The sequence below is a fragment of the Ursus maritimus genome, unplaced genomic scaffold (assembly GCF_017311325.1).
Source record: "Ursus maritimus isolate PB19 unplaced genomic scaffold, ASM1731132v1 scaffold_7, whole genome shotgun sequence".
In the NCBI taxonomy this organism is placed as follows: Eukaryota; Metazoa; Chordata; class Mammalia; order Carnivora; family Ursidae; genus Ursus; species Ursus maritimus.
The window spans coordinates 39,151,112-39,165,997 of NW_024426885.1; the positions used below are offsets into that span (position 1 = coordinate 39,151,112).

A 14,886-nucleotide genomic window follows, 5' to 3' on the forward strand; every position below is an offset into this window, starting at 1 on the left:
AAAAATCATGGAGAGAGAACATGGGCATTTAAACTTAAACTTGTGTTTCTTTTATCAACAATAAGGCTAAATATTTATTTATATGCTTGCTGCCTAACTGTACATGAGTATTGCAATTTACAACAATTTAATTTTGAACTGTTTTCATTGTACATTCTGTTGACAGCTGTTAAGGTAATATTTTTCATATATTTATTTATTCAACAGACATTTACTAACAACTTTCTGCCAATGGCCTTAGGAGCTAGAAGGTAGGAGGAGGGACATAGGGAAGAGGTAGGGACTTGGTGCCTGTCCCCCACCAGCAACCAGTCATTTCCTGCATGCCTGTGCTACCACATGGGTTCTCTCTATTCTTCTACCTGGCCCTCATCTTTCTGAGCACCTTGTGGAGGCCTATGGAAAAAAGCTTTTCAGTGAGTGTGAACTCTCTTTATTTCTGGGGCTCCTGGTTATTCCAAAGTAACCGCCTGGTCTACACTTGGCTTTTAAAATTATGTTAAGGTTTTAGCTGATTTATTTTTATCCATTTGTATGGTGGTCACCTCTGTCTCCTGTGCTCTTTCAAAGATAATAGTTTATGCGTTTTGTATCTTCTTGGAGGGGGTTGTCATACTTTGGTTGCCTTGCAACAATGCAACTCTCTGGTAGACTCAGGAAAAATTTATGATTTTTTGGATTATTTGGCTTTTTTTCATTGTTAGGATGGAAGCAACTTCTTTTTGCAGCTTTATTCTTCCTATCTCAGTAGAGACTGTGAAGTGGGCTTCTGCCCTAAGTGTACCACCAGACACCCATGAGATTTTTAGGAGATAAATTAAAACCATTTTGAAATGGTTGGTTTAAAAATAAAATGGTTTCTCTCATCTTTTATTTCTAAATTTTATTACATTATAATCAAAGAGTGTAGATAGTATTATTTCTACTTTTTGGAGTATTTTGAGTTTCTCTTGGTGGTCTAACAGTCATATGTTGTAGATACTATATTGGCACATGAACAGATGTCTCTGAAACATATAGAACTTATTTTATGTCTATTAGATTCTGTCTTACTAGATCAGACCCTGTATCCCTCTAATTTTGATGGTTGCTTTGTGAAGGGATTAAGTGGTACTCTAAAGGTCTTTCTTTTATTATTTTTGCCAATTCCTCCTTCCATTTCCTTCAATATTAATTTTTTATACCTCTCCATACTATGTTACCTTATTTGGGAAAATTATGCCATTGCTAGTTTACTGTAATTAAAAGATATCTTGATGTTGTAGTCCTATGTATTTTCTTTTTTATCTCCATTCCCTCCTTTCACTACCTAAAAGTGATTTGCATATAAAATATGCCCAATGAATTTCTCTTTAACAAATTTATTCAACAACCCTGTGTGCCTTTCATTAATCTGTGGTTTTTCACATTTTTCTGAAATTGCCTATTAGTATCTGGCTAATTCCCTGTGTTCCTTTAAGACTCCACTCTAGTGTTAACTGTTCCACAAAGATCCCCGTTTCTCTCCTACCACCTATCTCCAACTCGCCAACACTGCAGCAAAGTTCTGTAGTAGGATTCTTTAGTTTTGAAAGACCCTAATCTACCTAGTCACTTAAGCCCGAATGGGGATTATTGGCTAATGTGGATGAGATGCAGGAGCTGGAGACCAAATAGTTCCAGGCTTATACTACTGTAATTGAGCGACCCTAGAGGGAAGGAGAACTCCTTTATTTAAAAACTTTATGGTTGGGTACCTGGGTGGCTCAGTTGGTAAAGTGTCTGCCTTCAGCTCAGGTCATGATCCCAGGGTCCTGGGATCAAGCCTCGCATCAGGCTGTGCACTCAGCGAGGAGTCTGCTTCTCTCTCTGCCCTTCCATGCATACTCCCTCTCTCTCTCTCAAATAAATAAATAAAATCTCTTTAAAAAGTTTATAAATGAAAAAAATTAAAATATTATGGAAATACTCTAATTCAACCAACTTAGATCACTTTTCCCATCTCTTGGACCAAATCATTATAGCCAGGAAGTCAGTCAACACTGGACACATCCCCAATGAGATTATAGAAACTTTTTATAAATTAATTTTCCTTTATACCTTGTATCCCATTGACATCAAACTTAAATAATGTCTGTACTGGTTGTTTTGCTATTTTGGAATCAAGATAGTTAAACTCCAGAAAAACAATTGATCTAGAAAAGATGGGAACTTGAACCATTCTGATAAATCATTTTCTACCATGCTATCATTGGCCTAGCCTATCCTTTTGGTTGGGGTTTGTGGGAGGTCTATTTGTGGAAGTGGGGAAGGGGTGACTATCAATAAAAAATGGAAGGTTATAATAGCAATATGGGCCAGTTCAGTTCAGTTTGTCTTACCACAGGCTCCTTATCACTTTGCTTACTTCTGTCAGAAAACACCACACTCCATTTCTTTCTCAGCCTTGCTCTTACACACTTGAGTAAGAATATTCGTTCCTTAACATTTCCACATTGTCCTCTTCTGTGGCCCAGTGCCTAGAATGGGGTTTTGTACATGATAATACATTCAAGGTATCTAGAGTGAGTGGAATGGTGGTCATCAGAACCTCGGAGATGCCATTTAGTTAGTGGATCTGGGAAATAGCTTTGGGAGATTTTAACTGTGGGTTACTAATGATCAGCCAGGTTTAGGAAAGACTGTATTTTCTCCTTTAGTTTGCATAGTTACCCTTTAGTTTGTAGCCACATTTTTAAGATGAGGAAACCAGGGTTCAAAGAGAGGCTGATAAACCTGCCCAAAGAGAGAGAGCTAGTAAATATCAGAAGCAAAATTCACATTTGCCCTTTTTCAAAAACCAGTATATTTTTATTATTGTTGTTGTTGGTTGAGAGCATGTTGAGTGCATTCTGTGTTCCAGAAATTGTACTAAGTGCCTTCCTTTCATGTATTAGCTCATAACAATGTATTAGGTAAGTTTTATTTTTATCTTTATAGGTGAAATAACCAAGGCATAGAGAGGTAATTAACTAGCCCGAGGTCACTAGGATAGCATGCAACAGTGTTAGGATACCAACCAGCATTGATGCCCAAGAGCCCAGTGTCTGCACTCTTGCTGTTTAATCTTTATTGGCCACAAGTTCTGGATCTGGATCTGGGTTTGGGATTTGCCATTCTAGAGATGGTTGAATTCTTAAAGAGAGAGTACATTTAAAGCAGGTGGCTTAGTCAGTTAAGCATCTCACTCTTGGTTTTGGCTCAGTTTGTGATCTCAGGGTTGTGGGATCAAGTCCCAGGTTGGACTCTGTGCTCAACATGGAGTCTGCTTGAAGAGTCCCTCCGCCCTTCCCCCAACTCTCTCTCTCTCTCTCAAATAAATAAATAGATAAATCTTTTTTTTTTTTTTAAGCAGCTAAAAAGATCAAAGATGGAGCCTTCAGTAAAATGGGGGTTTGGGAGCAGCTGCAGGTGGTGATGATTAAAAACAGTAGCCAGAGGACAAGACCAGTTACAGAATAAGAGTTGACTGAGAGGAGTGAGCAAGAAGTCTTGAGCTTTCAGGGTAACCAGTGTGTAAGAGCTCACGAAACACCTTGGGTGTTTTAGAAGGGCATCAGTAGTACTTTCAAATCTATACTATTGGGTCTTCTTGCCAACATGCATTTAAATAATGTAAAAACTTGAGGAAATTCTTCTGGTTGGCATAAGGTATGTTTGCTTGGAGTAGAGCAGAATGACTTGGCATGACAGCTTTGCAGAATAGTGAGTGAGGGAGCATGTCCTTGAGTCAGACTGCCAGGATTCAAAACTCAGCTTCACTGTTTTCTGGCCTGTAACCCTAGACAAATTATTTAACCTTTTGGTGTCCATATTGCCTTATTTTTAAAACGGAGACAATACTAATATTTACCTTATTTAGTTTCTGTAAGGATTAACTGAGTTAACCCTTGTAAATCTTGAGTTTATGCTTTTAAAACTGCTAGAACCATTCAGCATGCTGTAAGAACTCGGTGTTAGCAGTTGTTACTAAAATTACATGCTGATGGCCTCAAACCACACCTGTGGTATGAGTATCCATCATTTTACTCATTTTTGGTTTGTTTCAGTTATTGCAAGAGGACACTATGAATTGTTTTTTGATGTTATTTATATTTATTTGAATTTTCTTCATAGCTTAACATTGATGCCAAAAAGAAAATTAAAACCAAGCTCCCTGCAGGTTAATTTAAGTGATTATTTTGGCACCTAAATGTGCTTGAAGTTAGAATTTGATGCTTTTATATCATACTTGGACTCAATCCACATACCCTATTAGATTTGTGATTTATTCTCTTCTAACTTGGGATGCAAGAGAATTCACCTAAATCCTGAGACTGAGTTCTTTGGATTTGCAAATGTCTTGGGGATGTTGTAGATAGTGAGGTCTGAAGACAGTCTGTTTAAAATGATCTTTTGTTAGTGATTACTGATATATGTAGAGGCAAGATTAATTTATATTTCTGAAAATTTCACTTGTGTATAGTCTAATATCCAGTGCAAGGAGAAAAATTATAGCAGGGATTATGGAATTCCAAACTCTGAAAGAGTCTTTAGGGATCATCTGATCCAACTCCTTCATAGCATAGCTGGGAAAAATGCAGGCAAGGGAGTTAAGTGACTTGGCCAAAGTCATAGATCTAGAGAGCTAGCAGATGGGTGAGGACTGAACTCAGGCCTCCTGTGTCCGGTCCCAACCTGTCCGACACATGCTTATGTTGCAATGTGTACCCAAATAGAAATGAATGTGAAATAAAAAATGTAATGTGAATTGGTTTCTCTTATTACGATCCAGCCTCTTTATGGTAGCTGTGTCAAGCTTAGCTCTAAGAGCCTATCCAATAGGAACAAGATGGCCTGTGAAGCATTCTTAAAATATATTCTATAGAGAAATAAATTTTGAATGTTTTTATTCATACTTCATTTTTCGTAAGTGGCAAATGACCAGTGATCTAGTATTTCTGTATATAAGAAGGAAAAAGGACTGAAAGGACTTTTCTTTGGATTTCTCTTTTTTCAATAAGAAATACTTAAAGCCAAATTTTCATTTAAACTAAAAAGTAAGAAATGGTACTTCTTGGTAGAGGAAAATGACGATTCATTTTTCCATTTTTATATGTAGTTTAGGTTAATTAGGAACCTTTTAAAATTGAGTGTACTGAAGCTTTAATGTATGTATAAGTTGGTTGAACAGTTTTAATTAAAACTTACCTCTATTTTTAGATTAATTACTTTCAACACTGCAAGATTAATGAGGCCTAGTCATGGTACCTCACATGTTGTGGATACTCAATAAATATTAGTTGGAAATTAGGTAATACTTTGGTATTTTAGAATCTCACATGTATTATAATGTCTTAGATTCTTTCCCAAATTGGGGGATACTCAGCCTTATCAAATTTACTACTTCAACTTAAATATATTTTCCTTCTTACATAATTTTTAAAAACTTTTTATTTGAACATCATTGCAAATATACAAAAAGTTACAAAAGGAAAAAGAAACAACTCTGTGTGTGTATGTGTGTGTGTGTATGGACATGTATATATATGAATACACATATGCACAATTTTTCTGAACAATTTGAGCTCAAGTTATATGCATTATGCCCCTTTTCCTAGATACTTCAGTATGTGTTTCCTAAGAATAAAATATTCTCTTATATAAACAATTATTAAACTCATAAATGTATATTGATAGAATATTTTTGTCTACTCTATCATCTATATTCCAGTTTGTCAGGTGCCCTAATAAAACCGTTTATAACCCTTTTTTTCCTCCAGTACAGGGTCCAGGGTCAGGTATTGTCTTTAGTTGTCATGTCTTTTAGCCTCCTTTTGAATTCGGAGTATTTCCATAGCCTTTATTTATTTTTTTTTCACTTTTAGGACATTGACGTGTTTAAAGAATACAGTGTTCCTTGAGTTTGTCTGCTGTTTCCTCATAAGTAGGTTGAGGTTATGCATTCTTAGAGCACTGCATAGGTGATATTATCTAGAGGCAGGCAGTTGATGGCCGTATGACCCCATTGGTAATGTTAATTTTGATTACCCAGTCAAGGTGTTATCTGATTTCTCCACTGTATAGATAGTAATAAGCTAATAAGCGATCTGTGGGAAGACATTCTAAGACAAAATTTCCATTAGATTTGACATCCTTTAATGATTTTTGCCTGATCCAGTCTTTACCATGATGGTTGTTGCAGAAGAGGATTATCCTGTGCTATCTCTCCCTCCACCTTACCATTTAGTCTTTGACTTTCTCCTGTGAGCAAGAGCCCCTCCTTCCTTTTCTCTGTTTATTATAGATTATCAGTGTGGACTCGAGAATTCATATTTTTTCAGTGGTTTGTAATTTATTACTGTATTTAATATTTTGGTGCCCAGCTTGTCCAGATTTGACGAGTGGGGTCTCCTTCAAACTGGCTCCTGTATCCTGAGCACTTTCTTTGCTTTCTGGTATAACAAAATATCCTGGGCTTATCTTATACCTATCCTGTCCTAACTGTGGAATCAGGCATTTGCCGGAGGAATACAGCTCCTTTAAAGGGGGAATGGTATTCGAGACCAATATCTGGGCACTAGAAATGCTCACTGCTGCTGGGGTGTCTTCTTTTAAACACATTAGCAGACAAAGCTAAGAATGCATGCACACACATACACAGACACACAAATGTACGTATCTTACAAGTCTATGAGTACACACTAGAGCCTTCTATTTCAATCCATCCCAGTTACTCTTCTCTTCCCCCATTCCAGGTTTGTGTGTCCCCCTGTAAGGACCCCAGGTCCCAACAATATTAGCACCTTTACTTACTTACTCAATCCTGAAATATATTTAAAAATAGTTTCAAAATTGCTTTGCTTGAACTACTATGGTAAGCAAACCTAGTAAAAAGAATTGGGGATTTGTTTGTAATTCTTTTCTCCTCGCCCAAGACTAGACAGTATATTAGTCATATGTTATGTTCATAAGTTACTTGGGTTGGTTCCTTTTTTCTTGCATCTTTTCCTTTTTTCTTTTCCCTTCAGTGTAGTTATGTTATTCTTTTGAAATAAAATTAGGCTAATTTGGTTTTGTTTGCTTTCAATTATAGGTTCCTCTCCATTCCCATTCTTATTGTTTTATTTTTTGAATATTTAGAGTATTAACATGCTCTCAAAAATCAAAACTATACTGAAGTTATTCTCCGTAATGTTTTAGTTTGATTCCCACCTCCCTTTTTATGAAGTAAAAGATATGTAACTAGCAAAGAATTATACCTGTGTTATTTTGTTCAGTTTATACCGAGCCTGTTCAATTTTGTCGTTATTTAAAATAAATTTGTCTGTTGACTTTTCTCCAAAGAAGACATACAGATGGCCAACAGACATAAAAAACTGCTCAACATAAACCTCATCATCAGGGAAATGCAAATCAAAACCAAAATGAGATATCACCTTATACCTATCAGAATGGCTAAAATCAAAAACTCAAGAAACAAGTATTGGCGAGGATGTGGAGTAAAAGAAACATTCTTGCACTGTTGGTGGGAATGAAAACTAGTGCAGCCACTGTTGAAGACAGTATGGAGGTTCCTCAAAAAATTAAAAATAGAACTACCCTATGATCCAGTAATCGTACTACAAAAACACTAATTCAAAGGGATATATGCACCCCTATGTTTATTGCAGTGTTATTTACAATAGCCAAACTATGGAAGCAGTGCAAGTGTCTATCAATAGATGAATGGCTAAAGAAGATGTATATATATATTCCACATATTTGTGTGTATAATATTACTCAGCCATAAAAAAGAATGAAACCGTACCATTTGCAATGACATGCATAGAGCTAAAGAGTATAATGCTAAGTGAAATAAGCTAGTAAAGAAAGACAGATACTATATGATTTCACTCATATGTGGAATTTAAGAAACAAAACAAACAAAGGGGGAAGAAAAAGAGAGGCAAACCAACAGACTCTTAACTATAGAGAACAAACAGATGGTTGGCAGAGAGCAGGTGGATGGGGGGATGGGTAAAGTAGGTGAAGGATTGAGAGTACACTATCTTGATGAGCATTGAGTAATATATGGAACTGATGAATCACTATATTGTACACTATATGTTAAATACACTGGAATTAAAATAATAAGGTCCTCAAAACTTTTTAAAATGAAAAATGAAATAAACTTTGTCTATTGAGATTAAAGTTATTAAGGAACTTAATTTTTGGAAACATATTCAGGCTCAGTGATTTGTAACTTTGATTCCTGGGGACAGTGGTTCTCAGTGATTTTCCCATTGCAGCGTACCAGAGTTACTATCCAGTGTTCTCAGTAACATTGACTCCATGCTGCAATGATTGGGTGGAGGTGGGAATATAAGAGGGACAAGGGTTATGTTCTCTAACCCATTTTGAGAATGCTTGCTGTAGGGTTAATGAGACCATGAGATCTTCCCACGTGCATTGTTCAGGAAAGATCAGAGACTCCTGTGATACAAAAGACTGGCGACTAGGTAATAAGACAAAATAATCAAATGAAGCAAGCAAACAAAAAGTTTAGTTCCAAATTAATATAAGTGAAAGGAAATACCACCTTAGTGCCTTGACTGTGCTGCCTCAGATGTACCTTACTTTATTTTCCCACAAAGGTGCTTATGTGGGATTTCTGTGGCTTGATGATATTCTCAGAGCATGTCTGAAAAGTCACACAACTAGATGATTTATGCCCGTCTGTATTCGCCATTTGTAATAACACGTATATTAGGTTTATAAATCTTTAATCCAGGATAAAGCTATGGCACACCAGCTATAATTTAGCTGGTTGAAAGAACTAAAGGTGTCTTGATGGGAAGTGTCATAATATAGCTGTGTTTTTTTTCCTCTTTGCTACAGCCTTAATACAGATACTGGCAGCTGCTGTAGCTGAGCGTGATGTGGTTTATTTCACCTTTGGGGACTCAGAATTGATGAGAGACATTTACAGCATGCACACTTTCCTTACGGAAAGGAAACTAACTGTTGGTAAGTAGGAAATAGCCTTAACACTTGGTATCTAGATAGATTGTCCACCATCCAGGACAAACACTTGCTGGAACTAGATGGATCACAGTGGACAAGAAAAAAATGAAAGCGTGACTTTGAGAAGGGTGGACAGAGTCTTAGTTGGACAACATCTGCAGAATCTTTTTTCTGACAAAGTTTCATCTGCTATCTTGAATGAGTATGTCAGCTTATTAAAGTAAGGCCAAGAAGCTGGAGTTTAATATCCATTTTTACTTTTATGCATATAGAAAACTAAAAAAGGGACAATAAAGGAGGATAAATTCAAGTCTAAGAGGCCTCACTCTTAGTCACATTTATCAGACATAACAGCATGCTCATTTGCTGTATTTCAGCTGGACCTGAAAGGCCTTGCTACCCTGGGAGCTGAATATAGAAATAAAGTTGCCACAAACTCCCAAAATGATACATGGCTGATGTACCATGTATAGCCTCTTGTCATCATGAACTAATAAGTAGTTTCTTTAAGGTACTTAATTTTTTTTTTAACTTTACATCAGGAATATCACATTCATGCTTTATTTTCAAAAGCCAAAAGTGAACACATGTTAGTTAGATTAAGATAAAACTGGAGTGTTCTTTAGTAATTTTATCCATCTGCATACCTTAATGTGGAATTGGTCTGGACTTCTACTCTCCAGGAGAAGTATATAAGCTGCTGCTCCGGTATTACAATGAAGAATGCAGAAACTGTTCCACCCCCGGACCAGACATCAAGCTTTATCCATTCATATACCATGCTGTTGAGTCCTGTGCAGAGACCACCAACCAGCCAGGACAAAGGACTGGGGCCTGAGGAGCTGAGTAAATAGAGTCTCCTTCCACCTCTCACCAGAATCATCCTGTTTGACTTGTCTGGTGTAATATACGAACTGACTTAACTTAATATAAACATGTATATAATCCAGTTTGTGGGCAAGGATGCAATCCCTTCCACACACAGGCAGTTGTCAGTTTGTACATGTAAGCCCCCTCCATCCTAACTTACACAGGGTTAGATATATTTTGTTTGCATTTTTTCTATTTCAGTCTTCATTCTTCGGTTTTTCTTTCTTTTGCCCATCAGATTTCCTGTGAAATCCCATGAAAGGTTGTGCTCAGCCTGTCAGGTCTCTTTTTTGATGCCTATATATTATGCACATTGCCTCTGCAGCTAGCAGATCCCAGGGATGCCAGGGAAGAAGTTGAAAACCAAGAACTTTTTTTTTTGAAAACCAAGAATTTTTTAACTGGGTTTGCTAAAGATTTCCCTGTAAGCCTTTCACCCCCAACTCTTGTTATGATTGTGTTGTTTGGGTTTTTTGAATTTTGAAAATGAAGAGGATTTTTTTCCTACATGATACTTAATGCAAATCTCCTAGGTTAAAATGATTTTGTATTTCAGACAAAATAATTTCCAGATACAGTTCTTTTGAGACAGCTCCTTGATGTATAATGGTTTGTCAGTCCTTTCTTCCCTGATCAATTTTTATTCATACTGTTTTTGGAAACTGACCAAGGTGGAAGGAAATGTACAATAAAAGTTTCCCCAAATGGTGTTTAAAAAAAAAAGAAAAGAAAAGATGCAAGAGAGTTGCAGGATTTTTCATTTCTTGGAATTTTTTTTTCTTCTCAAATAGAATTATTGTTTGTTCTATGGTGCTTGAGGCATATTCATATAACCAAAGTTTAGGAACTGGGAACTCATGCTGATTTGTACATATTGAAGTTTCTCTGGTATTCAAAGGTTATATAGTTAATAAATTTTCATTAACAAATCATTTGTCAGAAACTCCCATGTCATCTATATTTTATATATATAAATATAAATATATGTTCTTTAAGTGTGTCTGTGTGCAAGCACATAAAATCCAAATAAAACTGGAGTTACAAAAAACTATTAGGTTTAGGCTTAATCAGGGGGTTTGTTTAAAATCATTTATTTATAATTGTGTTCATTTAAAACTGGCAGCAAACATAAATAAGAATGTCTTTCGGAGGTTAAAATGAAAGCTGATTCTGCATTAATTGAGAGTAGAGTTTAGTTGTGAAGCATTTATTCATAATTCTAAAATAATCCCAAATTATACTGTTAAAGCTCTAGTTTATAGTCAGCTGTCAGAAAGTGCTATTGGAGGTCAAATCCTAGTAATAAGAAATTTTGGTAGATGGTCAAACTCCTGGTATCAGTATTGGCAGGAAAAAATTGGGCAGTGGCCAATGTCTGCAGCTCTTTAGAGATTGAGAGGTTAATGGAATTTGGCACCTGATGGCAGCCACTTGTGATTAACGAAGTTCTTTACCATAGTAACTAAGATTTTTAATCATCTCCCTAAATCCAAGGTGTCTGGCTTTATTTCTACTGATACTAAAGTGTTCTCTTCCCATCCCAACCCATCCTGAGCTTTGGTTAAGCATTCATGGTTATATTTCATTTCTTTTTTCTGTTTCCATATCTTTCCCTCTTACCCAGCCCCAGGACTAAGTGAACAGTTGTTTAAAACATTACATGAACAGTATAGAATGGTTCGTGTGGTAGAGAAGTCATTAAATCCAGGTAAGAAGACCACCCAGCCTAATATTCCAGAACATAGAATCTAAGACTGAACTCTTAGTGCTGAACAGGCTTAGTGGCTGGGCCATCTACCTGAGTGCCTCTCTCTTTTGAGGGTTTTCCAAGAATAAAACCTGCCTACTTTGTCCCAGTACATTCCAGGATTGGGACAATTTAATCAGATGGAACATAAAGAGAACTAATGTCCGTTTTTTGAGGCAGGAGGGATGCCCTCTGTAAAAGGAGGAAAAAAATCAGACATCTAATTAATATTTAGTCTAAAACATTTAACAGCATCTTTTTATTCCCTTCCATTAGGGGTTTATTATTTCATTTCATGTTGTTTTTTCATCTGTTGAGGCATGAAACAATATTTTAGTTTAGAATTCTTAGGTGGTTAATATAGCTCACTTGCTTTAGACTTTCTGTCTAGCTCACTCAAATGCCGTAACGGTTTAAGGAAGTAATGTGGAGTAATGGAAAGGATATGAGATTTTAAATCAGACAAACTGCGTTCAAATGCTAGCCACATCCCTTGCTAATTCTCTAAATAAACTGAATTTCTGAGCCTTATTTAACTCATCTAGAAAACAGGCTATTAGCACTTATTAGGAAATACTATACATAAAGAAGTGCTTATGGGGTCTGGCACATAGTTGGTGCTCAATAAATGTCAACTATTGTAATTGACCCGAAAACATTTATGGAGCATCTGCTGTATATTAGGTACTGTACTAGTTGCTTTGCATATTTTAGCCCATTTTTCCAATGGGCTAACAGATGCCCAGAGCTTAGGTAATACCATCTGAACCTCCAGAAATTCATTGTGAAAGGAGACTTAGTCTGTCATCTCTGGAGGAGACCTGATAGAGCAAAGGCTCTGACACTGTTGTTCTCTACCTGGTTCCTACTATAAGTTATTCTTCATAATGAATGACTAGTTATCAGCAGGCTACATTAAAATGTCTCTGAGAGAATTATTTCTTTTCTTGCTGGTTGAAGTGACATTAAGGGCAGGCAGACCCAAATTGGTCTTAAAGCGGAGATTGAAAAGGATATCTAACTAGGCTTCATGACTGCTATACCAGGTATTTAACCAATATTTATTGCTTTGGAAACCGAATATTGATTAAAGTGTCCCAATGCAAGAATATGATGGAGCAAAAAAGTGGCTGGGTTGCATTCTTTAAAACTTCAACAGGAAGAGAAGCAGTTGTGTATAGATTCTCACCTGTTTTGTTTTTTTTTCCCTGTCCTTTCCAATCTGTGTGGCTGCATGTTCATGACTTTTTTCTGATGTAAGGAAAACCTGAATCATAGTATGTCTGCTTTAAAGAGAAGTCCTGTACTTTCTTCATTTAACCTTGTGGATCTGCCCCAATCCTTTGTTTTAGGAGGTAAGGGAAAGACCAGCCATTGCTGGCACCTGCACTCAAATATTTAATCCTGTTCTTGTTTGGGGGCTATAAGAGGGCCCCAGTATGATACTTATGGAACAAACTGCTAAAATCCACTGACCCACTGCTGTTCTCTGTGCCTGTGACAGAGTGCTCTTTGTCCCCCGTCATCAGATTCCCACACAGATCTACTGAGCCTCCAGAGCAGAAGGTTTCCCACGCAAGACAGCCAAAACTGCTATGTCCATCTAATAACTGGTTTTATTTTTCCTGTTTATTTTAAATGTAGGATTACCATCTTATGACAGTTTTGAACTTGGGGATAAGGAGAGGTCTGTGCTAATGTTTACATGATTTTTGCAGGATAACAATAAAGAAATTCTGATTCCCTTGTTACCACTTCTTTTTTCTTAAATAATTATGCCACTTTTGAGATGTTCATGTACATACTCTCATTTTAAAACTGTAGTGTGTGTCCTAGACATTTGGTGAAAGTTTTTGCATGTAGATTTGTTATTTCACATTAGGTGTTAGGCATGTAGAGATGGTCACTGGCATGAGGGACTTTCCAAAGGTAGAGAGATTCTGGCTGTATTAGTTTTTCATCCTGGCCAGGTTCCTAAGATAATGTTTCCTCTTATTCATTCCCTTTTCCCAATTTCCGTCTTCCAAGAGAGCTCAAATCAGGGACAGGGAAGATGTCTTGAAGGTTCTGAGGACCACTGTCCTTCCGTCCATTCACATATTCATAGACACAGGTGTCTTCTGTGGGTATCCACTGAACTTTCTGCTCAGCTATACAAAGATGAATGACTTCTCTGCACTCAGATCTGAACTGACACACAGAGAGGATAAGTGATCTAAAACTCCATAAATAGTATTTTCTTCTCACCACTCTGTTCCAATTCAGCATAGAAAAAACAATTGAATTTTTATGTTGTCAATTTAGAAACTTGAATAGACACCTGCACCATGTCAGTTCACCACAATGTTGAACTCCCTTACACAGTTTCATCTGTTGGAGATTTGTGTAAACAAATGGGCTAACTTACAATATAATATTAAGATGTGCTACCTTCATGCCCTTTCTTGACTTAATATAGGAGCTGGCATCAGCTCCTGCCATCTTGATTCCTGCCGTGTCGATTCCACTGGTTCTTGGATTCTGAGAAAGTAGCATTGGAAGCTAAAAAGTAGATTTCCTAATGGAAGTGTACTTTTCCTTGTAGTGAATCCATGTAGGGGAGGTGAAATGTCAAGTTTTATTTTAGCTGGAATTATATTGCCTCCATTTGAATACTACATATTTAATCTATGAAAAATGAAGAAAATTAGCTTAACAAATGAATTTTACTAGATATCAAAATATTTCAAAATACGGTTACCTTGGGGATAAAATAATAAAAGGGACTTTGTGGTAAAAGGGTGGAGACTGTCATGTCAGAATGTTGCATTTTCTGTTAACCTGAAACTTTCTGTTTCAGTAACCTATAAGCTAGGACATAAATTTTCAATATTTGGGAAGAACTATATTTACTGTAAAATTGGCTAAACCCTGATCTTGAACATGTGTGAAACATTTTCATCATGATCTTGACCTCATAGGGTATCATTTGTTCTACAAATACCATATTTCATTTATTACAAAATGAACATTTTTCCACATTGTAGCATCTGAAATTCAAATACTTATAAAAATTGATGCTATGCCATATATGCTGTAATTTAATTTTTATAAGATTTTATTTATTGGGGCTACTGGGTGGCTCCATCGGTTAAGTGTCTGCCTTTGGCCCAGGTCATGATCCCAGGGTCCTGGGATCAAACCCCACATTAGGCTCTTTGCTCAGTGGGGAGCTTGCTTCTCTCTTTCCCTCTGCCTGCTGCTCCCCCTGTTTGTGTGCGCTCTTT

General features: G+C 36.6%; 1 protein-coding gene across 2 annotated transcripts in view; it reads left to right on the top strand.

The window, feature by feature from the left end:
- Positions 1-13,369, top strand: part of PARG (poly(ADP-ribose) glycohydrolase) — a 122,806-nt gene extending 109,437 nt beyond the window's left edge. For both annotated transcript variants that reach the window (XM_008696177.2, XM_040623905.1), the window contains exons 17-18: positions 8,878-9,006; positions 9,687-13,369. In XM_008696177.2, the coding sequence (XP_008694399.2) occupies positions 8,878-9,006; positions 9,687-9,841 (284 nt within the window). In that variant the 3' untranslated portion in view covers positions 9,842-13,369. The remainder of the gene's footprint in view (positions 1-8,877; positions 9,007-9,686) is intronic.
- Positions 13,370-14,886: the final 1,517 nt, after the last annotated feature.